At 51.0% G+C, this 24,085-nt stretch overlaps 1 protein-coding gene across 1 annotated transcript in view; it reads left to right on the top strand.

Moving 5' to 3' along the window:
- Nucleotides 1–2,684: 2,684 nt before the first annotated feature.
- LTBP2 (latent transforming growth factor beta binding protein 2) overlaps nucleotides 2,685–24,085 on the top strand; it is a 71,654-nt gene continuing 50,253 nt past the window's right edge. Inside the window, exons 1-3 of the mRNA XM_027671674.1 lie at nucleotides 2,685–3,446; nucleotides 11,335–11,405; nucleotides 16,994–17,237. Coding sequence (XP_027527475.1) covers nucleotides 2,992–3,446; nucleotides 11,335–11,405; nucleotides 16,994–17,237 — 770 coding nt within the window. The 5' untranslated portion in view covers nucleotides 2,685–2,991. The remainder of the gene's footprint in view (nucleotides 3,447–11,334; nucleotides 11,406–16,993; nucleotides 17,238–24,085) is intronic.

Here is a 24,085-nt window from a genome sequence, read left to right as displayed (position 1 = left end):
CAGCCCTGGGGTGGAGAGGTTGGGGGCCACTGCCCTCAGCTGGCCCCTGCTCTGCTGCGCTTCCGTGGGATCAAACGGCGTCAGCACATCCCTGCAAAAGCAAAGGAGTGTTTGCATGTGTGAGGCTGGAAGGAGCTCAGTGTCCAGCTCTGGGGAGTTACTGTAAACATGGAGCTAAGCTGATTTGAGAAGGGATCCTCCCTGAGCCAGGCTCCACCACAGTCAGGGGTGGCTACGAGAGGTGCCAGGGGGCCGCTGATGGCTCTGATGGGCTTGGATATCTCATTCCTCAGGCCCATTGGGAGGCACAGGCTCCTGCAGCCCCACCACCGTTGGGTCCTGAGTGCAGGCTCCTGTGGAGGTGGTGTCCCCTGGGGCTGTTTCAAATCATCTTCCCTGAGGTGACCCAGCACCTCTAGGAAGGAGGAATCCACTTGTGCCCCCTGCTCCCGTGTTGCCTGCTCTAGCTTTGAGCACTGCCCGGGCCCTTGGCTGCTTAGTTTATGGCTTTGTTTATGGTGTTGATAATTTTCTCGTTTCAGGTTTAGGCACAAGCATTCTTTCCACTGCTGCATAAGAAAGTAATTAGGTGAGGATGGAAAGGACATTCTTCTTTCTCAGAACAAACAAACAAGTCAGGGCTGTTACTGGGCACTACTCATGGCATCCCCAGCCATGCAAGCCCCTGCCCAAGTGATGTCTCTGCCCTAATAAGGCAGATAGGCAAGCTGATTGCATCCCAGGAAGTGGCAAACCAGTATTTCTGCTGCCCTGTAAGGCAGCTGCCAGTGCCAAGGTCAAAGCCTGAACCGACTCAGCCCGTCGTTCTGGTCACACTTGCTCGCCTGCCAAGTTACGTCCCCTCTCCCTCACTTGCCAGTCCCAGCCAGAAGGGATGTGCTAAGGTCCAGCTCCACTCCAGACCCAGCATGCTTTCAGGGCGATTCATTCCCTGTGCTTCTGCTCCTTTCCCAGCTTCACAGCACTCTGGAGGGCAGGAAGCAGTGCTGTCATCCCAAGAAGGGGATGGCTGTGATCTGAGAGAGCCTAAAAGTCAGGGATAATGAGAAGCAAGATGGACCTACTGATTTCAGATAGGAGAGGCTTTAGGAACACAACTGCTGGAGGCTGAAGAGGAGAAACTGGGGGAGCTGGACAGACCCCTCTGCCACAAAGCTGTTGGGAGGCAGACAGCTTGGTGAGGACCGGGGAGACAGCACCTGCAGTAGGAGAGGCTGGAGGGAGAGGAGTGCCAGTGGGATGGGGTGCTGGGGGAGCAGCGGACACAGAAGCAGAGCCAGTGCTCTATGTTGCAGTCACCCCATGCAACAAAAGGGACAAAAGAAATTAGATAAAATCAATTTGCCTTTTAAACCCAATAGCTGACCTGCAGCATCTGACTGAAGGAACCCCTACCTGCGGGCTGCTGGAAGATGTAAGGGTACACCCAAAGGATCACTCTGTGCTCACGCAGAGTTCCTTGTGTTCTCCCACAGACATCCAGTTGCAGTGCTTAGGGTTGGGATGTTGAGTGAGGTGCACCTCTTGTCCACCTGAGCTTGGCACGATGAAAACAGGTTGGTAAGCATTACTGGCCACAGGACCCGTTGCAGGGATGCACACCAGTGGGCATCTCCTTCCCAGGACCATTTGCAGTGCCCTTCTCTGCCTCAAGTGTAAAGATGCAGTGAGAGGTCTTTAGCCACCCACCAAGCTCACCAATGCTGCTGTGGGCCAGAACGAGCCCATCCCAAATAATGGACAGTGCCTGCGCTCCGGTGGGAAGATTTACTCCTTGCCTGAGATGGCCAAGAGCAGCAGAAAACTGCAGAGTTGTGGCAGAGGACAAGGCCAAGCTGATATGTGGTTGAAATGGGATTTGTGCCTCCCTGCCCTATTCTCCCTCCTCCTACTCTTCCCTCAGCCTTTCTCAGTAGCTATGAAGCAAAGCAATCATTTCAAGCCCTCTCTCAACCTTTTGGTACTCAGCAGAGAAAGATGGGGAGAAGGATGGACGTCTACCCTAAGCTGCTGGAATATGTCTCCTGAAAGATCTCTCTTAGCTGAAGGACTTGGAGCTTTTATGTGGGTCCTTTTCTAGCTTGGACTCTATACAAGGAAGAGTATAAAGCCCTGAATTGGGTTGAGGGGATCTGAGAGCTCTGGAGCCACGGTGGGATTGCAGCTAAGGCTCTTCCCATTGCCGTGCCTTTTTCCTGTGAGACGCGATCCAGAGCAGCGAGAGGGCTAGTGGTGCTAATGCAGCTCTGCAAGTCCCCAGATGCCGAGGGGCAGCGGTATTTCTCCGGCATCCGTGTCTCCTGCTCCGTGCACCCCACACCCAGGGCTGCTCCACCTTCCCTGAGCGTTCCCAGGTGCGGCGGGAGCCGGCGGGTCGCTGCGGGCCGGGCGGCGGGGCGGGCTGCGGGGGCTGCACGCAGGCTTCCGGACAGGCGGCGGCCGGGTCTCCACGGCCAGGCAGGGGTTAAGGCTTCTCTGTTGTAGTTTGTTTCCCTTTGCCAAAGTGGGTGTTGCTGGAATGTCTCCTCTCCTAAGGAGGGGGGCCGAGCCCTGTCCTCTGGAGAGGGGGGATGTCAGCATCAAAAAGACGCAGAGGGGGAGGTTTCCAAAAATAAACCCCTCCATCCCCTCCAGGCGCTGCCAGTGCCAGAGGCAGGCGCGAAGGTGCTCGGAACTGCCTGCGGAGCGCGGGAGCTCGCTGGCAGCCCGACGAGCGGGGCCGGCCGCCCTCCTCCTCTTCCTTCTTCTGCGGGGGCCGCCCGGCAGCCCGCGCCCCTCCCTGCCTTAGCACTGCTGTCTGCGCCCCCGGTCCCGGTGGGCGGCAGGTCCCGTCGGAGTCCCGGAGCGGGATGGGGCGGTGAGCGGGGGGCGGAGAGCCGGCGGTCCCCACTGCCCCGCGCCCGCCGGGGGATGCCAGCCGGGCGCTGAGCGCTCCGCGCCGCCCGTCTCCCCCTACCACCGGCTGACACCATGCGGGGCGCCGCCGCCAGCCTCCTCCCGCTCACCTTCGCCGTCCTCCTCGGCTTCGCCCGCTGTCGGCCAGACTCGGCGGCCAGGCTGGAGCCGGGGACCGGGGGGGCGGCACGGCCGCGGGGCCGGGGGGCTGCCCTGGGGGCGCTGGGCACGGCGCACAGCCTGTCCTCGGCATCCCGATCCCCTCCACCGTCACGACCCCTCCCCGCCGCCCTCCACGTGGACCGCGGCTCCGCGGCCGCCACAGGGAGCCCGAGCGGCGGCAACGGCCGGAGGCAGCGTCCCGACCGCGGGCTGCCCGCGGCCCGGGGCCAAACGGGCGACGCCGGGCTCGGTCCCGGCGGGGGGCAGAGGAACAGGCAGGACTCCTCCCGGCAGCGGCAGGGCAGTGGGCCGAAAGCGCAGGTCGTGCCCCGGACGAAGGAGCCAAGCAGCAGAGGGAGGATGGCGGGGTAAGTGCTGCGGCCGGGGGGATTCTGCTGGGGGTGCGTGGCGTGAACCCCGGTGGTCTCGGCGCCAGAGAACGCCGGACGGAGGGGCCAGGTCTCATCCCGAGCCCCGTGCTGCATCCCCTCTTCCATCCCACGGGAGCTCCGGGTGCTGCCCCCGTCCCCCCGCGGGATGTCGGGGCAGTCACGGGGGTGATGTGCGGGGGCCTGGGCCGTGCCGCGCAGCGACCGGGACTGGAGCGGGAGCTCGATCGGTGCCGCGCGGCGCGTCTGCCCCGCACGTGCGGCCGCGCCGCTCCCGCCCACCCATCGGTGCGTCTGCGTCCGTGGGCACGAACGCGTGAAGTGTTAACCTGAGTGGGAGTAAGGCGCTGGGCCGCCGTCTGCCGGTCGTGGGAGTGCGTGGTGGTTCAGGCACATCAGAGAGTGGACTGGACAGCTGCGCGGTAGCGGGCACAGTGTCCCTGTTGCGCTCTGAGGCTGCCCACGGCCGTCCTGGGGGAGGCATGCGGGGTGGGGAGTCCCGAGGGGGATGTAGTATGGCCGTGGTACTTTGGGTGGTGGAGAGGCTGGAGAGGCTTGCTTGGCTCTGAGGGACAGAGCCTGGTTGCTGCTGCTCTTGCTGCAGGTACCTGGCCTCTTGGCTCCTTCCTCCCATAATGGGCCCCTTGTAAGCACTCCACGCTGCAGCTTCCCATGGCTTCAGCTGGCTCAGCCGGAGGAGGCTTCCTATGACTTGCCTGGCAGGGCTGCTTCCAGCTCCAGTCTCTGGCTACAACCCTGTGGAGGTGGAGGGGATATCATATGGCAAGGCCAGCTGCTCCGTTGTGAGGGGAGCCTGCGAGCAGGATGTGTGGCGCAGCGCTGACGTACCCTTCGGCCTCCGGCCCCCTCCTTTGCAGTTCCCTCTCTGCACCTCCGTGGCTCCATGCCGTTTGAGATGATCTCCTCTGCCACCTGGGAAGGGTTACCGAAACCATCGTGCAGGAGTTTCACTGACCCATGTGGCAGCATGTGTCCTCTCTCCATGTGAGCCCTGCTAGGGGAATAATGAGGGCAGGCTCTGGGGCCTGCCAGAAATGTCTTCTGCTAATGTCGGATGGGGAGCTTCACTGGAACAGAAAAGGTGTGTCTCTTAGTTTTCTCTCTCCCATACTCATCTCCTTGCAAAATTTTGAGACAGAGATGTTTTCTGTGCCACTGTGTATTTTTTCTTCAATAAATCCACAGATGTACCAACTTTGCTCTACTTCCATTATGTTTGATATGTAAAGTATTTATCACTAACAGCTAGTCAATGGCATGTAGGTCCTGAGCCTACCCAGAGTGAGAGTCTTGGGAAGATCCAGTCCTGTTCAGTCAGGTTTGGACTTCTTTGGGCTCAAAAAGATTTTACCCTTTCTGCAGTTGGAGTTTTGTTGGTGTTCCTTTAGGATCATGTGGCAGTTCAGTTGGATTTGAGTCATCTGATACACAGGACATTTCTGGTCAATGAGTACCCTGAACAGTCTCAACCAGATTTTCAGACTGCAGCTGCCTCCAGTGACAACAGCTGGCTTGCGCTGCTGTCAGGAGCACGCGGCAGCCTCCAGGTTCACACTGTGTTCACAAGAGCCCTGAACCTCTTTGCAAGTAGCTTTCATCCCTTAATCAATGGTGTAAACAGGGATGGTTGGTCCAGCACTTACACACTGTTTACCTGTTATCAGCTGTATCAGCAAGTGCCATTGCCTCCAAGCTTAGAGGAAGAAAGACCTGTGTCCTAGTGCTGTGCCTAGTGCTGTGTTTCTCATGCAGGCTGTGCTGCACTTTCTGCTTCTGCTCTGCACTGGAAGGTATGGGCTGGGGAAACAGGGCTTTCTCTGATGCCCAAGAACTTCAGTTCTGGAAAGTGCATATAATGGCTTTCTGTCTGTTCTGGAGTCCAAATAGGCACTTTTGAAGCATCTCTGTGACCTACTGTCTTCGGAGGTTACAAGAAAGCCTAGCTGAAATAATTGTCCATGAGTAACCACATGGCGTTGCTCCTCATGGAAAGCTAGCTGTTGCTGCCTCTAGCCATTCTGTGAGACTGTGTCCTTCCACCTCATCCGTCTTCTTACACTCCTTGCTTCACCAGACACATTTTCATCCAGGAAACTCAGGGCCCCTAAAAAACTTCATGATGTGTCATTTTTTTGCCAACTGGGATATTTTCTGTTCTGCTATTTACACTGAACTTCTACTACTCTGGTATGACAACCTTCATTTTCCCTTACTCAGGTAGCTTTGCAGGCTGTACTAAACCCTGGTGCTATTTATTTATACAATTATATTGGCTTAAAATCTCAACTCCTGTATGGGTTGCCTTTCCAGATTCCCCACTCAGAGGTCTCTGCTGGTACCTCCAGGAGCCACACAGAGTTCTGTGGTTAACCCCCCCATTTATTGGCACTATATCCTTTTCTGGATAATTATTTTCTCACTTTGTCTGGTAGCTGCATACCTGAGGTTGAGTTTTGTTCCTGGGGACTCTTTGGATGTGCCTGCCACCCTGCTCATGTCTGACCTTTTTGCAGGTGCAACTTGCTCAAACACTTCCATGAGTGCATCCAACTGCAAGTCTTGCAAGAGCTGGGTTTTGGTATTTTCTCCTGAAGACTCATTGTGAGGTGACTTTTGATACCACAGCAAACACCACAGAAAATTACTGACTTCTAACACTGAGCGAGGAAAACAATTCAGCCTCAAAAACATCATTGCTTTGCTTAACCTGCCAGTTTCTCCAGCCCCCCTGACTAGAAAGATTTTCCTCCTAAGTGTCGTGAGATAGAGAGTCCCAAGCCCTGACACATGCCAATTATGGCTGTACTCATGTGCTGGATGCAACCCTAGTTTGGGCTGGCAGGGAGGACACTGCAGGCACCTCCCTCTACCTCTGTGTCCCTTGGGATGTGACCACCCTTGTTCTTCTGCCCTGTGGCTGGGAGGGTGGGTCACAGTGATGATCCTCAGGTGATATACACAAAATCAGAGGAAGATGGGTAATAGGAGAGTAATCTGGAGGAGCCTCTGCTTCTGGTACTTGCCTGGACAATTTTAAGAGGCATGTGAGACTCCCCTGACTGATAGTCCCACACACATTCTTTCTCCCTCCCATTTTCTTTTTCTGCATTCTACACCCCAGTTCACATTTAATTGCTGTTGTAGACAGCATCCATGGTTGTATAGTCCTGGTTTACCCATGCTTTGTGGCATATAGGTTCTTGCTGCAATGTGTGTATAGGACTGCTCAGGAGCAGAGGCAGTTAATGCTGATGTGGACTTGGCAAAGGGTTTTCAGTGACTCATCAATGCCAACAGCCTTTTGCTAATGTTCTTCACTGGGTCTGACTGCAAATATTTCATAGGCAGTTGGATGAAGTTCACTTTCCTGCAGTAGAAAGGCAGACCTGATGATCTAATTGTCCCTCTGGCCTCCTGTGAGGATGCTGTAAGTGGCCTGAATGGAGTCAGCATATCTGGCAGCACAGAGTTCTGTGTGAAGCTGCAAGATGATGCATAGATTGCTGTTAAAATACGTGGTGAAAAAAAGGGTTCTACTGAATGCTTCGGAAACAGTGTGTGATCATTGCTGAGGCTGTGCACATGCTGATAATATGTAAAAGCCATGATCTTACTACCGTTTTCTTGTTTTCCTTCCCCCTAGTGCCTTTTACGGTTGCTTGGCTCTTGTTTGAGATAACACTGCAAGATCTTACAGGCTTTTCCAATCCTGGGTACCTCTGCATAGTAGGGGTCTGATCCTGACGGTAGCCTCTGGTCTGCAGCAGCAAAGCAGGGGATGAAGGGCTGGCTTGTGGCAGCTCCTTTGCCCAAGGTGAAGTTTGTGCTGGTGCATCCAGTCAGAGCAATGAATCATACCTCTGGGTGTCAGGGGGCTTCAGCTCAGTGGGGAGTGTCAGGAAGATGTCTATCCCAGAAAAGGAACAGGTCAGCGAGTAGTGCCTGAGAGCTCCTGTGCACCAAGCTCTCACAATGTGCCAGGGATTATACCTGGGTGCGCGCTAGCCTCGAAATGAGGAATGAGGAGCAAACTTCATTTGCAGTTGCTTACTGCTGCCTATACTCTTTGGAGACCTCAGGATGTATGTGGCACTTGAGGCAGGAGCTGAGATGTGGATTCAATGGCCCACTCTGCATTTTGCCAGAAATGCGCTGACCTGTGCCTTAGGGCTTTCTCTGGCACTGTGGCTATTCAGTTGTCTGAGCCATTCAATGCCCTTTCTTTCCAAAGAGGGGAAACTGGCTATTGGAAATTGTATTAACCATTAACCAATGGTAATTAACCTATTCCGCTGATAAGGAGACAGAGATAGGAAAGACAGAGCATTTGCTGAAGGCTTTTTTTAGCATCAGCGTCAGGGCTAGGAACAGGGGAGCCGATGGAGTGTGACCTAGTGTGAGGTTCAGTGGAACTTGAGCTTGGGAGGCCCATGTGAGGACAAGTCTTCCCTTCTGCTCTGATCTGGGATTGCGTTGAGTTTCTTTCCACCTGGGAGAGCTGCTAACCCCTCCACATGCCCACCCATCCTCTGGTCCCTCTGCAGCCCAGGCTGCCCTGGATAAGGGTGAGAGTCGTGCTCCCATTTCCTTGCTGCCATGCTTCCAATTCCAAGGGTTGGGTAAGCAGAAGGCAACCTGGGTGCTCACCTTGCGCAGCTGCTGAATGCTTCAAAGTTATGAACGTGGCTTTGGCTTACATAACTTTTAGGTCTGCTGGGGGCTTGGTGCCTCCTGGCACCCATCAGGTCCCCTTGTGAGGAGCTCTGCCTGCTGCCCTGGAGGCCATTGTTCCCTGTGTGACGAGGGGTGATCAGGGGCTGCTCAGTGTCTACAGGTAGCTCCTCAGCAGTTGCTCCTGTGGTGGCGATACCAGTCCTGGAGGAACTCTGCGACTTATTTTGTTCTCCAGAAGGAGTGCTGGGTGGAGAGGCTCAGGGCTGGGCATGCCCCACAGGTTGCTCATGTTTGAGCCACGTCTTTGCCCAAAGCATTGGTGATGGCATGTGCAACAGGACAAATGCATCTGGGGAACACCACTCTCTTTCAAGCACCATCCCTCAATGTTGTAAACATGCCGTGCTCCTTAAACCTCATGGGATTCAGTCTGAATTCTTTGTAAGGCAGTAGAAACCACATGGTGTTCAAGCCATGCAAATGACAACAAAAAGCTTTAAGTAGAACCAGGCATGCTCAGGACTGGGTCCCATGCAGCAAAGCCCCCTTAGCTATTTTCCCATTGCTGATGCTCTTGCTTACCTGGGCCCCATGCCCTGTACAAAGTTCTGCCACTGGGCTTTCATCAGGAAATAGTTGTGGTTCTTTTCTACCCTCCAGTACTACCTCCATGTTGCTCATGGAAAGCTAGCTCACTTCCAGTCCTGGAGGTCATCCCTGCCTCCATCTCTTCCCATCTTCTCATCCAGGATTTCCGTCCAGGTATTCCCTCTGCCCCTGCATCTGAGGGCATCCCTGCCAGGTTGCTCCCCTCTCCACACGATAGGCTGTCCTTCCTCCAGGAGCATCGCCCTGGTTGGTGCTAGCATCTCCCTTCACCTGGGGTTGGCAATTCATGTCTGGAGTGGGCAGTGGCACAGAGTGGCTCAGTTAATGAGAGGTTTGTGCCCAACCCAGCAGGGGTTTCATGACTTCAAGATTGATCTTGTCTGCTCAGGCTTGGACCCCTGTCTGGTTTAGCCTCATACCTTTCTTCCTACAACCTCTGGTTTGCTGTTGACGTTGAGAGCAGCTAGCAACATGCTCCCTCCAGCATGCAGCATGTGAGAGATGTAGATAAAACTTGAACTTTAATCCCACGAAGAACTAATAAGTGTTATTCAAGGACAAAACAGTTTTTCTGGAGAAGGTAGCTATTTTGCTTACAAGAAACATGATTATCTGAATAAGTTGAGGTGGGAAAGGGCAAGGGCTTTGCTCATTGAACAGACTGTTTGAATATGACTTACAAGGTGTGTTTCACCAGTGCCGAGGGAAGAATGGGAGCTGTGACAGTCTAAGCAAAGATGCCTATGCTGCTGCCTGTTGTGCAGTCCCTCAGTAGACCTTAATTACCAACAGACATGCTCCAGCTTGGTGTTTTTCTCTTTGTACTGATCAGGACGTCTTAAAAAAGTTTAAGGCCTTGTGGGCTTTTTTTGCAGTAAATAAAGAAAGGTTTGCTTTCCTTGAATATTTTCTGGGGATGTCTTAAAGAAGAGACTCATAGACCCCTTTGGGTTGACAGACAAAATGCTGGACATCGGTGCTCTTGCCCAGCCAGAGCAGATATGAGTGGATGCTAGAATTATTTTGGCTTGTTCTGCTTTCAGGAAGTCACACCAAGGGAATTTAAGTGCTTTCTCCCTATAAAAATCTGCCCATGTTAATAAAATATTGATCCTGAATGGCTGGATAACACTTTATAAATGGTGCGCCATCTGAGACCACTTCCCTTTCCCACATGGAGCGATTGTACGTCTACAGGCAACTTCATTCACGAACACCAGAACAATCCTTGGCATACCTACCATCCACCGTCCTTGACTCTCCTAAAATGTGAGCCCCACAGCTTAAGCTCTGGCACTTCCAGAGGCTCATCTCACACCATGTGGATGCAGGAATCAGGAGGATGCCACTTTGGAGCAGGATCATCTTCTGACCCTGCTGTGTTCATGTTAAAGTCAATCTAAAAGACAGATGTGCATGTTTCCATGGTTCCTGTAAATTCTGTCAGCAGCTCCAACTGCCTTGTCCAGCATTAGAAATAAACCATACTCCTCACTTTGTTTCCAGAGCTTTCAGGCTGTCTAATTCTAACTTTATATCTTTTGATGATGGTACATCTACCTAGACATGCAAAAGTTACCTATTCCGAAAACCTTCCCTCCATGATGAATTATATGCTTGGAGAGTACCCTGGAACTTGTTATTCCTTCTTATTATAGATATGGAAATATGAGGTGCGACCAGAGGAAGCAGCATGAGCTACCTGCTTGGTCATTGCAGACCACCTCTCAGAAGCCCAGCACTGTCTCTAAGGGCTGTATGTTTACAGTGATCACTACCTGAAAACACAGAAAGGAGGTGGGGAGTATGTCATTTACGTAAAGGCAAAAAGTTGCTGCAGCACAATCCTATATTTAGCACCCATGGAAATGATTTGAGCATCTTGGAATTAGTGTAGTGCTGTGCACATTAGATAGACACAAATTTCATAGCACCTGAGGGTCCTCAGCCTCTGGGGTCACTGTGCCAAAGGCACATAACATATGCAGGAGTGGGGTGCTTGCAAACAGAGAGCAAGCTGGGGAGCATCCTGTGTGACTGCTGGCGTGCCATCCTTCCCAGGGCAGGGTTGAGCAACGAGCAGCAACAGGCGGCAGCAGTTAGGTGGAGAATGAAGTGTTTTCTTCACCCGAAGCAGCCTGGGACATTTGCGGAGGCGAGATGCTATGACCCAAATTGGAATCAGGCCCGATTTACACCCCAATACCATGAAGAGCCATGAGATCTTTAATGATCACAGGCTGCTGGCCTCCAATTGCTCTCAGGAGGAAAATGGTTCCTCTGAGTGCTGTGCCAGGAATCCAGCATAATGCCAGTTCAAAAGGGAGATATTCTCTGAGGGATCGCTCACACTGCAGCATTCACATAGTCCTTGGGGGTTTCTTTTCCAAGCACTTAAACAACTCAGCCCTTGTCCCATTGGTTTTGATCTCAGCTGCTGGTCCATCTGGAAGGAAATATCAGATGCTGCAGGAAATAATTTTACGGGTGACTCAGAGGTGCTGGCTGCAACAAGACCTTGACTTCCCCTTCTCCTAACCGCATGCTTTGTCTCTCCGCTTAGGCCAAATGTCTGCGGCAGACAGTGTTGCCCAGGATGGACCACAGCTCCAGGCACAAACCGCTGCATCAAACGTGAGTATGACAGTCTCAGCCAGTGCAAGTCTCACAGTGCACCCCTAAAAAGTGCTAGAGTACTGCTGTGACCCTGCAGGTGTCCCCTGCACTGTGGCAGGGAAGGAGATGGATCGTGGGGTCTGCAGAAGCAATGCCATGACTTCCCTGTGAGTTTGCCAGGCTGTGGGTCAGCTCCTCCTGTCTCCTGGCAGGCTGAGTAGACTGAATAATTGTGATTTTACTTCATTATTATTATTAGTGTCCATCCCAAGCAGGATCTTGTGTGGGCAGGGCATTGTAGTGGCACATTTATGGGTGAGTTTTGAGACTTAGGCTCTTGCTTGTCCTGCTTGGAGCAAAGACAGGTCTGTGAAAGTCCCAGCAGGTGGGAACCAGATTGGGGCTGTGCTCACGTGGGTGAGCATTGGTGATGCTGACGGAGAAATCAGGGCTGCAAATTATCTGAGTGCTATTAAGGAAAGCAATTAATGAAGTTGGCACAAGGGCTGGAATGGGTGGGGCTGGAACACGAAGCAGCACATGGGATGTGTAAAATGGCAGTTTTGCACTCCTGCAGTGCAAAAAAGGCCCTCCAGCCTACCCACAGAGGGAGTAATAAGTATTCTGCTCCTCCAGACAGCCGTGGCAGAGCCCTGGGGGCTGAGCTCATTGTGGGCTCCCTGACCCAGCACTGGAAGGGAAGAGGTTTGGGGAGGCACCAGTGCAGTGCATACCAGAGGCAAGTGAGCTGTCATCTCCATCCCCAATAGCTTCGAAGCCACAGACCATCCCTGCTGTGATCCCTGTCCCTGAACGATAGGGTTGCACCACCCAGCCCACCTGTGGGCCTTCCCAGGGAACTGGTGGCCCCGTGCACCTGCCTGGTCCCAGGGAGCTGCGGGGCTACCTGCAGTGCCCGGTCTGCTGGGAGGACAGGGAGCACAGGCAGCAGTCAGGCTTTCTGGAGGGGAATGCCCGACCCAGAATAGCCCAGAGCATCTGCCTTCACTTGAGTGGCAGCAGCTGCCCAGATGTTAAGCAGGGAAAGAGGCTCAGCTTTGTTTGCCGTGGGATCTCACTGCGCTTTGGCTGTACTTGGGTAATTGCATTAGCGATTGGTGTTTGGGAGCTGGAGGCCAAGGGCTGACTCACCTCCCTTCTCCCTCTCCCCCCTGCCGACAGAAGCCAAACGGTAGAGAGCGTGCTGTGCTGCCAGACAGCGTCTGTAAACACAGTGCAGGGCCAGTGATGGCAGCATCTTTCTCTCATTAGGATTTTGGTAGGAGCAGTAGATCTGGGCTTGCAGCCATGCAGGCTGCCTAGCGATCACTTAGGTGCTGGGCCCTTGTTCTCAAGGATTCATTAAAAGGACAGTGTTAACGTGATCAGACCTGACAGTGTCCCCCTGACAGGGGATGGTAAATCTCAGGCAGGATTTAGGTGGAGATTGGTGATGTGTAGACATAATTTCATTCTCAGCTACCTCCCTCTCTGGGCTTTTCTGATGGAGTTCAAGCTGGTGGAAACATTCAGCTGTTTTTAAAGCTGCCAAGGCAAGCTGGACAGCCCATCCCAGTTAGTTTCTGCACTGTAATGCTGTTTAATGTCTGATCTCATGGTCTTTGATATGTGGCATATCAGGGAAGTTAGCAGGGTAGAAATGCAGGCAGAGGGAACCTCTTAAGGGTGATGAAGCATGGAAAGAACTGGCGTTGAGGTGTTTGACAGGACCTTGGTTTTGAAGGATTTGAGCCTGGGTGCAGGAGAGAGGACAGGCCGAGTTGTTCCCATAATCTACTTCCTCTCACCTACCAAGCATGGTGGTTTCTTAGTTCACCCATGCTTTTCTAGGGACTTTCCCAACATCTCTGCACATGACTAAACTCCAGCTGTAGGGAGGTGTCTCTAGTCTTTTGGTATGTTCCAGCTATGAGGACCAAAGTGCCATGAGGACTTGTGGAATTTTCAGACAGTCAGTGACTGGGAAGATTAAAAAGAAATCTCTCTGGGGCAACAGTGTCTCCTGGGAAAGTGAAAGTGAGCTAAGGGAGTTTAGAAGGAAGATCTTGCCTGCTTGCAGTGGACTTGATTTCTACCCCACACTCTGCCTCATCATCACACTGAGCTGCATACAGGGCATCTTGTGAGGCTCCATCCTGTGAGCCGTTAGGGATAGTGAACTACATCTGTATGTAGGCCTGAAGAATTCATCCGACCTCCTGCCTGTTTAACTTTGTCCTGGGGTGAGACTCTGGCCATTATGTTCTTAGTTTGGTGGAGAAGAAACCTATATACACAAGCTGGCCAGAAGCCCCCTTGCACTGCTCATGTTTTGGGGGATGCAGTGGCTGCAGTGTACACTTGTCAGTAATTTGGCTGCTGCCTATTAGCTCATCATCCTTCCCCTCTGCTGAAGAGCAAGGGAATCCTCTTGCTCAGCCTCCCCATATTAATTTATCAGCCTCCACTTTCATCGGAATTATTCATGATGGTTCTTTGCTGTTTCTGAAGATACCAAAGCACACTGATCTGGGCTGGAAATGCAGAGTGAGCTTTTTTCTGTCATGGATGTTTTACAGTTTAAAAGAAACATTTTAATCAGTATGTCAGGAAGGACTAATTAAACTAATGCACTTTCTAATCTTGTACAGATGGTCTTGCAGTTAAGATAGCCAAAAAAGTGCAGGGATTCCAGGTGGAGTTGCTGGCTCGGCTGTGGCCTCACAGTGTGACTTCAGACAGTCACATTAGCACCTGGGGCTTTTCCACATCTGCAAAATGACATTCACTTGCTCTCATCTTTTGTGTTTCTTCTGTACAGTGTCTGTAGGGTTTTTTGAATGCTGACTGTTCTTCACTGAAGTTCTCTTTTCTCTCTGTTATTCTTGAATTGCTCTTGATCTACGTGCCTGTCACCCTGCATGGATCTCACTTATGTTGAATTGTCCATCCCTTCTGGGGATCCTTTTGCAGTTTTCCTATGGAGGGCCTAGCCGATGGACAGGTTCCCCCACATTTAAATGGGACTGAGCAGGGGCTGCTTACAGTGAAGATCTACACCACCCTTCTAGATGAAGAGCACATGCAGAGCTGCAGGGACTCACTAATTGAATGTCACCTTGCAATGTCATTGCTCAGCCCGGGGCCGGGTATGCCTGCAAAGCGATGGGAGGTTGAGCTTGGTATTGTTCCCCTCTGATGGTCCTGCCTGCCTGGCCTAGCTGGGTGGTCAGTCATGCCGCAGTCATCCCTGCTGTGTGACCTTGTTGGGAGGACTTGTCTCGTGCACTGAAGACTAGATAGCACCAGATTTGATCTGTGAGGGCACTGCTAGATGCCCTTGAACAAACTAGCATTGCTACTAGTGATACCTTGGCAGTGCTCCAAGTCTCATCATTTTATTAAGAGTTTTGAGATGACTGTTTGTTTTCCCTAATGCCCCAGCTCCTGGAGCAGGTGATTACATGAGACTAGAGTGAGAAGAAATGAGTAGCCATCAACAGCAATTGTTTATAGTCCCCACAGCTGGGAAGCAGCATTCTGAGATTAACCTCTGGGCTCAGAAACCAAAAAGCAAAAAGAAAGATTCTAAATACATATATATTTTTAACTCTCTTGTTTCTTCAGTCATTGTAATGGTTTTGGGGGTCTGACTAGTGATTTCACACACTTATCATTGGCAATGCTGCCACTGACTGATCTGCTCTCCTTATGTTGCATAGCTGGACTGCATGAAAACCACTGAATTTTAAAGCTCTTTCAAGTTCTTCCTGAGTCTGTAAAAGCAACCAGGAAGGGGATTAATCCTAGAGCTGGAATATTTCAGCTAGAGCAGCTCCCCACCCATCCTGCTTGAAGAGACCAGAAAACTAATCCCATTCCCTTCTTCCTCTTCTCTGTATCAGCTGCCTTAGGGGCTTTTTAAAGTGCCTGGTCACTTATCACTGCTTTCCTGCTGAAGGGCACAGTCTAATATGCCCATGAACATTGTTGGTGGGAGAGATTGTGAGAACTGCTGTGGTTCCAGGTCCCAGCATCATGCTCTGCAGTATTTCAGCATGTGAAGTGGTTGTTTTCAATGGCAGGCTTCCTGGACTGGTGGCCTTTGTTAAAACAGGCATTTATTGGGAGATAACAGTAGGGACTGGCAGTCTATTTAAATCGCAGCTGAATTTTTTATTATAAATTACATCAACTTCTGGAGTGCCAGACTTCCCAGAGACGGTTAATTCCTGCCTGACTAGCACCTTGTCCCTGTTCCAGAGTCTGCAGTGTTGGCTGATTTATTTTACTGGGGGATTTCATTAAAATCTCTGGCTTTAACCTATACAGCCCTACGTGACTTGGGGTCTCCTTTTCCTTGAGGTCTCCTTCTCTTCCTGAGTGTTAACATGGTAATAAATGTCACATGAAACATTCCAGTGAGGATATCCCTGATCTAGGTAGGAAAAGCTGATGGCAGGCCATTTGTGGGATGAGAGAAGGGTTTTGGGGGCTATACTGCTGTGAAAGGACCTCAAGAGTCTGCACAAGGACTTCTCTCTCACTCGGTGACAGCAGGATGATATATGGATGGCACACAAGGGTAGAGCTGTCTGTATGTTTGTTGCTCAGAAGCAGTGTTTCTTACAAGTGTGCTTAGGTCTTGGGGGGATGGAGAGCACAGCCAGAGCGGGAACAACATGCTCATGAAAACCCAGCAGCTGTGTGTGAAGGTGATGGGATGTCAGATGCCCCTGCAGTCTCCCTGGGGCAGTCCTGGGAAAGGGGCCTTCAGCAGAAGTGGTGGCTGCATGGGTTGAAACCCATTCACAGGTCTTCCATGTGGCTGGAGGTTAATGTCCACCTTGTGTTGTCCAACAAGGTTTCATTACCCTTTGGCCAGCTGGCCCCTTCTTTCTTTGAAGGACAACACTGTGTTCCAGTGCCTTTTCATTACCCTTGCTCAGAACAATGAGCCTGGTCCTACTGGAGTGAGCTATGGTTTTCTGGCTACCGCTGGCTGGGTTATAAACCCTATTTGGCATCTGTTGACTTGGGAAGTGTTGGGGTCTAGTGTATAATTAATAGCACTTTCCTCCCAGGGCGCAAACTGAAGCTGATGTGCTGTAATTAGGAACACACGCAGGCTTAGAGGGTGATTTAGGCATAAGGTTAATGAACTGTAAGTCCCCATAGGAATCAGAGTGCAGTGACTCCAAAGTCAGCTCCAGAGGGGAAGCTGGAAAGCTCTGGAGGGGACAGACCGGGGGCACTGTGCAAATCAGACCCCAAAACAGACTAAAGATAACTTGCTTTGGGATTAAGGACCTATTCCTGCCTAGAGCACTATGGCAATGCTGGAGGCTGTATGCTCCATGCAGGCCATGCTGCTCATTTCCGAACTTTCTGAAATGAATATTGTTGGAGAAGAGCTCGGCAGAGACCAGTGTGGAGAATGGAGGTGACCTTGTGTTAGGGTCCCCAGCAGCAGTAACACTGGGACTGTGAAGGTCACCTGCCTGCAGAGAGGAGATGGGACTGTCCTGGTTGTACAGCCCCAGTTGGGTGTCACCACCGTGGGGCCAAGTCCTGTGTCCACTAATGGCCTTTCTGTGTCTCCTCAGCCGTCTGCGACCCACCATGCCAGAACAAGGGCTCCTGCAGCCGTCCCCAGGTCTGTACCTGTCGCTCAGGCTTCCAGGGCTTCCGGTGTGAAGAAGTTGTTCCCGAGCAGGAGTACCACCCGCCTGGTGCCATTGCTGCCTTCCAGCCCCCCACAAGCTCCCTCCGGAGGAGGACCAGCACGACAGGGCGGGATGCCTCCCTGCAGGGGGCTCAGGCACCCATCCCACGGCACATCCCAGCTGTGTAAGTCAAACCTGGTTCCTGGGAGGATGTTTCCCCAAGTGCTCAGGCAACTAACATCATGCTCAGTTGGGCCACAGCCTCCACTTTATGAGACCAGGCAACTTGGATTTCAATGGAAACTCCTCCATGGGCTGTGGCAGCCGACATAAGGGGGTCAGGTCCTAATGTCCCTCCAAGGGACCAGTTTGTACCCAGCACTGTGTCGTGGTCCCCAGGCACATGCAGGAATAGGACAGGCTAATGATGCTCCCATGAGGAAGGAGAACTGTGAAGGTCATCAGTTTGCCCCTGTCCTGTTGGTGACTAGCCTTCATGGTAGCTGCAGGGTGGATAGAGGAGTGGGGGTTAAATCTCTTTCCCAAGAGGGTATTTTTTAGAGCAATATATCCAGGTAGTACCGACTGAAGAGTACATAGATCTAAGATGTGCTTTGAAGTGCTGGTATTAGCAAAGCGATGACACTCTGAGATGTCTCCTGGCAGTTTCTAGCCATTATTGAGCTGTTTGTTCCATATTTCTGTGTCACCTTGCTGTGATTTGGGTCATTTTGGTACCCAGGCAGATGCCTGCATATTGGGTACAGAAGCAAAGATGCAGATGTTGGAGCTCAAGAGAGGTCCATGCAGGAGGGACTCTGCTAGGAGTGTGTTAAGCTCAGGATGACAACTGTGGCATCATCTGGTCCTTTGCTGGGTGAGGAAGAGATTAGCACTTCAGTGCACCTGCCTCAGGTCAGTGCCGAGATGCTCCTGTACACAAGCTGCAACCCCTCCACAAAACTTTGGGTTTTGTGACATCCTGCTGGAGCTGTAGGGTTTTTGCTGAAGGAGGCAGTAAAGATGGGAGAGGTGCCTTTCCCTGACAAGCACTGCTGCTGTACTGGCAGCTTGGTGGGGATGGAGAGTTGGGAATAGTGCTTGCTGCTGTACAACAACCCACACGTATTTGGGTTTTTTAAATTGTCTCTGCTTTTCTGTAAGAGTCCATGGACATGGGAGCAAAGTGTTACGCTGCATCACCCCTAATGACCCCTGTCTTTCTTGCTGCTACTCACTCAGTTGCTGGGCCAGAAAGACTGGTTTTGTTGGTAGCCACCAAAACAGAGAATTTGCGCATGGCTTCCAGCAGAAACCCCTCAGTCATTAAGAAGACATTATAGCAAATTACGGGTGCTTAGCCAGAAGGTAACTATAGTTTCTCCTTTACTTCTCCGAACTCTTGACTTTCTCTGTCAACATCACTCAGAGCTGCCTAAGGAGAGGGCAATTCAGCCTTTGTTTTTCTATATTCCTGCAGGTTGTTTTCAACATGCTTGTTGCTCCTAAAGTAGCTGCTGCCCTTCTCTCTCTTCTGAAGTGAAGGCAATGCATGGACTGGAGACATTTCTAGACACTTACCCTTGGCTGTCAACAATTTTGGAGAGGCTCAAATGACTGACAAAGAGTTGACTGACACCAAGTAGTTTCTTGAAGCTGACATATCTTGCTGCCCAAATGAAAGACTATCTGATAGGAACGAAATTCAGGAAAGGCAGAGGTGGTGCTGGCAGGGAGAGGTGGCCAAGCCCCTGTCATCGCTGCTCTGAGGGAAGCTCGGTGCCCAAGCAAGCATGCAACCCTTGCACGTGCCTGCAGTCCTAGGCATTGCTGATGAGTTTCCCCACAGTGATGACCTCCTACTACCCCTCCGTGCCATTTGTCTTTATGGAGGGACTGGAGGGTAGGGAGAGCAGTGCCCTTGGAGATACAGCACCTGTTGAAGGCTTTCCCAGTAAGGAACATGACCTCAGACTCTGCACAGAGGACAGGGGGCTGTGCAGGCGCTGGAAGAGAATTCTCGTCCAATCAGTCAAGACATAGTGTCAAGTGATCGCTGAGCTGGGATTGCTGAATGCCCAGCTGCCTGATGTACCTTAAATCCTCTGGCACTGTCCCAAGGAAATAGGACTCCATTAAGGACCATGCCATGCCGTTCCTCCTTCCCTCCTCATGGAGGCCATAGGATGTCACCTTATTCCATGCTTCTGCAAGGGAATTTGACTGTCATCCTTTGCGATGGCCAGAGGTAGGACACCGGCATATGTCCACCACTGACTGCCTTCTGGAGATGTCCTGAAAGATTTGCTGAGGTTGCTGTGTGTGTGTCTCTGAGAGGTAGTTCTCACCAACACTCTGGGTGCTGTGCCACAGGCTGCTGCCTTTCCTGCCCAGGCAATGTTTAGCGGCCTTCCTTTGCAGGCAGGTGGGAGAGTGCCTGCACCCTGTCACTGATCTGCATTGAAATGCCTCTCTTCAGCCCCTGGGTGTTTTCCTGTGCAATTCAGTCACTTGGGGTTTTTTTCTGTGGATCTTATAATATGGTGTGGAACTGCATGACCTAAAAGTCTTGCTGCTGCTAGATGAATTGTTTCCTAAATATTTTTGAGTGTCCCCTTCAGCATGCCAACTTCTGGGCTAGCTGAGGAGCCTGTAAGAGTGAGCATTGGCAGCCAAAGGCAAAGTCTTGCTGCCTTTGCACCTGGCCATGCCCTTCTGCTGCTTCACTTGCATGGGCGTTGGTCCTCATCTGGCCTCTGGGTGAGTTGCCTCAGTTCAATAAACCTGCAAAAAATGAACAGAGCAGAATTAAGGATGATTTTCTGTCACTTCAGTGGACTAAATTGGCTTATTGAAATATCATGAGACCAGAAGAATTGGACAGAATTGCAAATCTAGCAGTGAGGGGAAGAAAAGGAGGGAACTCCCCTTTTGGTGATGGGGAAGCCACTTCTTAGGTTGGTCATTTGTTTCATGAAACCATGCTCTTAGACTTCTCTGAACTTGGAGCCTGCTTCTTGCAGTTACAACATTATCTATTTCTACACTACCACTGAAGTACTTTCTGTGCTTCTGCATCAGACTTTCTCCGTACAGTTGTAGCAGCAAAAGCAAGAAGTTTATTTGCCTTCTGAGAGCTAGGTAGATCTTGCTCATGCTTGCAAGTATGAGGATTGATTCTTAGGCACTGCAAACTTGGAGTCGTGTTCACTGGAGTTCAGTTCACTGTCAAGTCTGAGAAGAACAGCTTGGGTTTTCCAGCCCATAGTCTCCTCCTGGATAAGAGTGGATTGTGCTAGTGGGATACTGACTTTCTTGTCAGTCTGCCATGATCTCACAGGAGCTGGCTTGTCTGATTTGTCAATAAGGAAGAGGTAGAAGAAGCTCTTGGTGGTTTGGTGGAGGGAGGATGCTGGTGATTCCAGGTGAGTGGTTGTGAGAAGACTCAGTTCCAGGACAAACACCCACTCTCCAACCTCCCTGTACGTTTGCGTTGTGAACAAGCAGAGTGTGAGCTTATAGACTGCTAAGCCTGTCTTCTTGTGCCCAGACAGGAAATCAATCCTCACATGACTGAATTTGCTTTCTCCTTATGTTTATTTGCATATATATCAGCTTTATTTGTGTTTGTTTGTACAGAGCTAACAATCAGAAACTCTGAAGCCATGCACTACAACAGTGCTGTATTAGATTCTCTATACACATGCAAAAAACCCCATGAATCCTCCACAGGGTCCTAGTCTTTCAGCAGAGATTGGGTTTGGTGATTTTGGTTTCAGTGTGTAATGAAGTGAGTCTTCAGAGAGAGTTAAGAGAGAAGCCAGTTGTGTTATTCAGGAACTGCCTGGACCAAAATATTCCCCGCTTGCATGAGTAGTGGGACTGCTTTAAAATGATTTCTTATCGTGAGCTAGTTGGACTTGCTGCTTATGATGACTGCACCTTCACTGTGGAGAGTAGCCTGCTCTGGAGGTAGGAAGTCTTTGGTAGTCTGTAGGAGCCCATAAAGCCTTAGTGAAGAGCATGATTAGACAGCTGCTTGTTTTCATGGTTCTGCTTCTGGCACATACACTCAGGCCTTCCAGAACTCACACCTGGAAGCAGAAGCAGTGATGCCTTCTGTGGCTTCTCTGCCAGAAGAGCCCAGGAAGCATAAAAGTGACAGCAGGAGATAAGTTACTGTCAGAACTCTGCCCTCAGCCTTGGTAAGAAGTAGCAGCTTGAGCAACAGGGTTGTACTGGTCATACACAACTGGCTGTACTGGTTGGTTTGTATTTGCACCTGGCAGGTGTGAAGGTTAGTGAATGGATCTGTGGGCATTCCCACTGTAGCTGTCATAGATCCGTTTCTGGGCATGCTGGCAGTTTTGGGAAAGTGGGCGTGAAGGTCAGCCTGAGCATTGTGCTGAGCACAGGTGTCAGGGATGCGGTGTTACATGTAGCCTTCAGTGCCTCTGTTTGGAGAGGTACTGGGGAAGAACCACTGCATCCTTGGCTTGCCCGTATGGTGTGCATTATCTCTTCTCCCTGGGACTAAAGAAGAAGATGTATTCAATCTTACCTGAGCTCAGTTCTTGCCCAGGGGGAGACATGGCTAGAAGGACAGCTCTGGGTCTACTTTGCTGACACCAGAGCTGGTGATGCTCAAGCTGTCATCCCCTAAAATACGGACTAAGCAATGAACACCACTTCCCAAGTCCCTTCAGCAGCCTATGGCTCAGTGGAGATTTGGAGTCAGGTGTGTGAGGGAGCCTGTGGGGACCTGTTAGCTGCTGCAGAAGCTGAGAGGTCCCTGCACTGTGCTGGTTGGAACAGGGAATGCTCTGGAGAGCAAAATCCTGGGAGTGTAAGAGGCCCTTCCCGCATGGACTAACTGCAAATCCTCCCTCTTCTTGATCTCAGCCTGAATCTCTGCCTGGAAGCAAAGCCCTGATAGATGATTGTGCGGGAGGAGCTGCACCTCGGCCCAGAAGCCAACCTAAATGGAAACAGCTTTGTTTTCCTAAGGCTGAAATATCAGCAGAATTCATGTTTATTTAGCAGGGAGTGGAAAGGGCTTGTGCCCCTGCCCCTCACCATCAGGATGGATGACCAGCTGCCTCTGACTCTGGGCAGTGTGCATGGAGGGTCCTGCTGCTGTCACCCGAGAAGGTCCCTTTCTGCAGGAGTGTTGGGCATAAACCTGTAACCAGCATCTGCACAAGTGAGCTGTGCTGCCCGGAAGGGATGTGTATGCTGAATGAAGGCTGCCTGGAAAGCAAGGTATCCTTCCTCTTCACAGAAAAGAAAAGATGTCTGGGACCTGCAAAGCATTTTCTCAGTAACTCAGGCAAGGGAAAAGGACATAGCTGTGGTATAAGGTGCTGAGACACTGTGCAGACAGCTTAATGCAGCTAAGCTCTTGAGGGCAGGGAGCTTCCTCTAAGAGGGTTCTGTTTAGGCAGGGCAGTTGCTGGGAGTTGCCTGGTGTTTTCAGGATGGAAAAGGAAGAAGGCTGAGTTGCAACATGCCTGGCCCACTGACTCCTGATGTCAGTCTCCTCTGCAGCACCCTGGAGGAGACATCTCCTCCCTTCCTGATGAGAGGAAGGGCTATATGCAGCCCTTGAGGAGGGTTGGCCTGGGAACACTGGGAACCTCATGCCAGCAGGAAGGCTCTGCCAAAATCTCTGTTCTCTCTCCTGGAAGCGAAGGATGAGAACAGCAGGGAGCAAGCAGACAGCAGGATCTTGGGTGTGTAGCAGAGGTTGCAGGATGAAGAAAGTATATTCCCCCCATTTGAAAATTGACTGAAACCAGCTCTTGTTCTGGTGGTGGTCAAATGTCAAGGATGGTCCTTTGCAGAGGGGAGTGGAGCCCATGGGTGGATATAAAGCTGTCTGCACTGGAGTGGCCACTTAAAACATGACACTGAGAACTGTGGCTTGGCAAAATCATCTTGATGAGCTTGTTATCACTGTGGACTAGCAGATAGAACAAAAAGTTCACTGCAGGGTCACTTGCTTTTTAAAGATGCTGCTCCAAACAGAGGCAGATTTGTCTTTATTGTTAAAGCAGGATCTGGAGCCTCTTGTCTTGCCAGCTTTGAACTTTACACATTTATGAGAAAAAGGGGAGCTTGCTTTCTGCCTTACTTGGGTTGCTGCTGAGTGTCCAAGACCGTTTGTCCATGATACATATAGTACTAGGAAGAGGTCTATACTAGCCACATACCTACTGAATGCACCCTTTGCTCACTTGTGGCTGTCACTCACTTCACACTTATGAGGGTTGCAATTTATTAATCCCCAAATATCAGGGAAAATAAAAATCACCTCTGGATGAGAAGCATACCCCCCATTGCCCATGAGTGCATTCTCATGGCATGGGCTGTGACAACTTTCCCACTTTGTTTGGGATGGGACCAGCCCAGGAGACCCATAGTGCATGATGTTGAATTCCTGGGGTAGAACACTGGTGCCAGCCTTCCCTTCTGCCACTGGGTGTCTTTGAGCTCGTTACTTGAATGGCATATTTTCACAGTGCAGATAATCCCTATTTGCACCTTTCTTAGGTGCTTCACTTTTGCAATATAATTTTCACAAGGTTCCTTGATCCAGAGGCAAATTTGAGTAGATATCCAGGACATTGTTAAAAAATTGAAAATAAAAGGCCAATGCCAGTCTACATGAGAATATGTGAAAAGAGATTACACTTAGGGCAATGAGATCTCCATAAGCCCCAGATCTCATCCTCTCTTCTTCTTTGACATAGTCAAAAGCCCTTGGCAAGCTGGCTGAGAAGCCGAAAGGGAAAACTCAAGCTACCCAAGAGAAGCATAAATGTAATTTTTCTTATATAAAAATACTCCTGTTTTTAAAGTACATGATATACCTTCTCTACCTGGCACCAGATACTGTTGCTCTACTTTCTAGTGTTTTAAAGCTGTCAGCACCGTTCTGTTTTATGTGGTTTATGTATTTGCTTTCTAGGGGGTTGCATACTCTTTTTCAGACCCCTTTTTTAAACTCCAAATATGGTCTTTACATTAGAC

Source organism: Neopelma chrysocephalum, unplaced genomic scaffold (assembly GCF_003984885.1).
Source record: "Neopelma chrysocephalum unplaced genomic scaffold, ASM398488v2 Primary Assembly neopelma1_24, whole genome shotgun sequence".
NCBI classification, from domain to species: Eukaryota; Metazoa; Chordata; class Aves; order Passeriformes; family Pipridae; genus Neopelma; species Neopelma chrysocephalum.
This window is presented reverse-complemented; position numbering and strand designations above follow the sequence as displayed.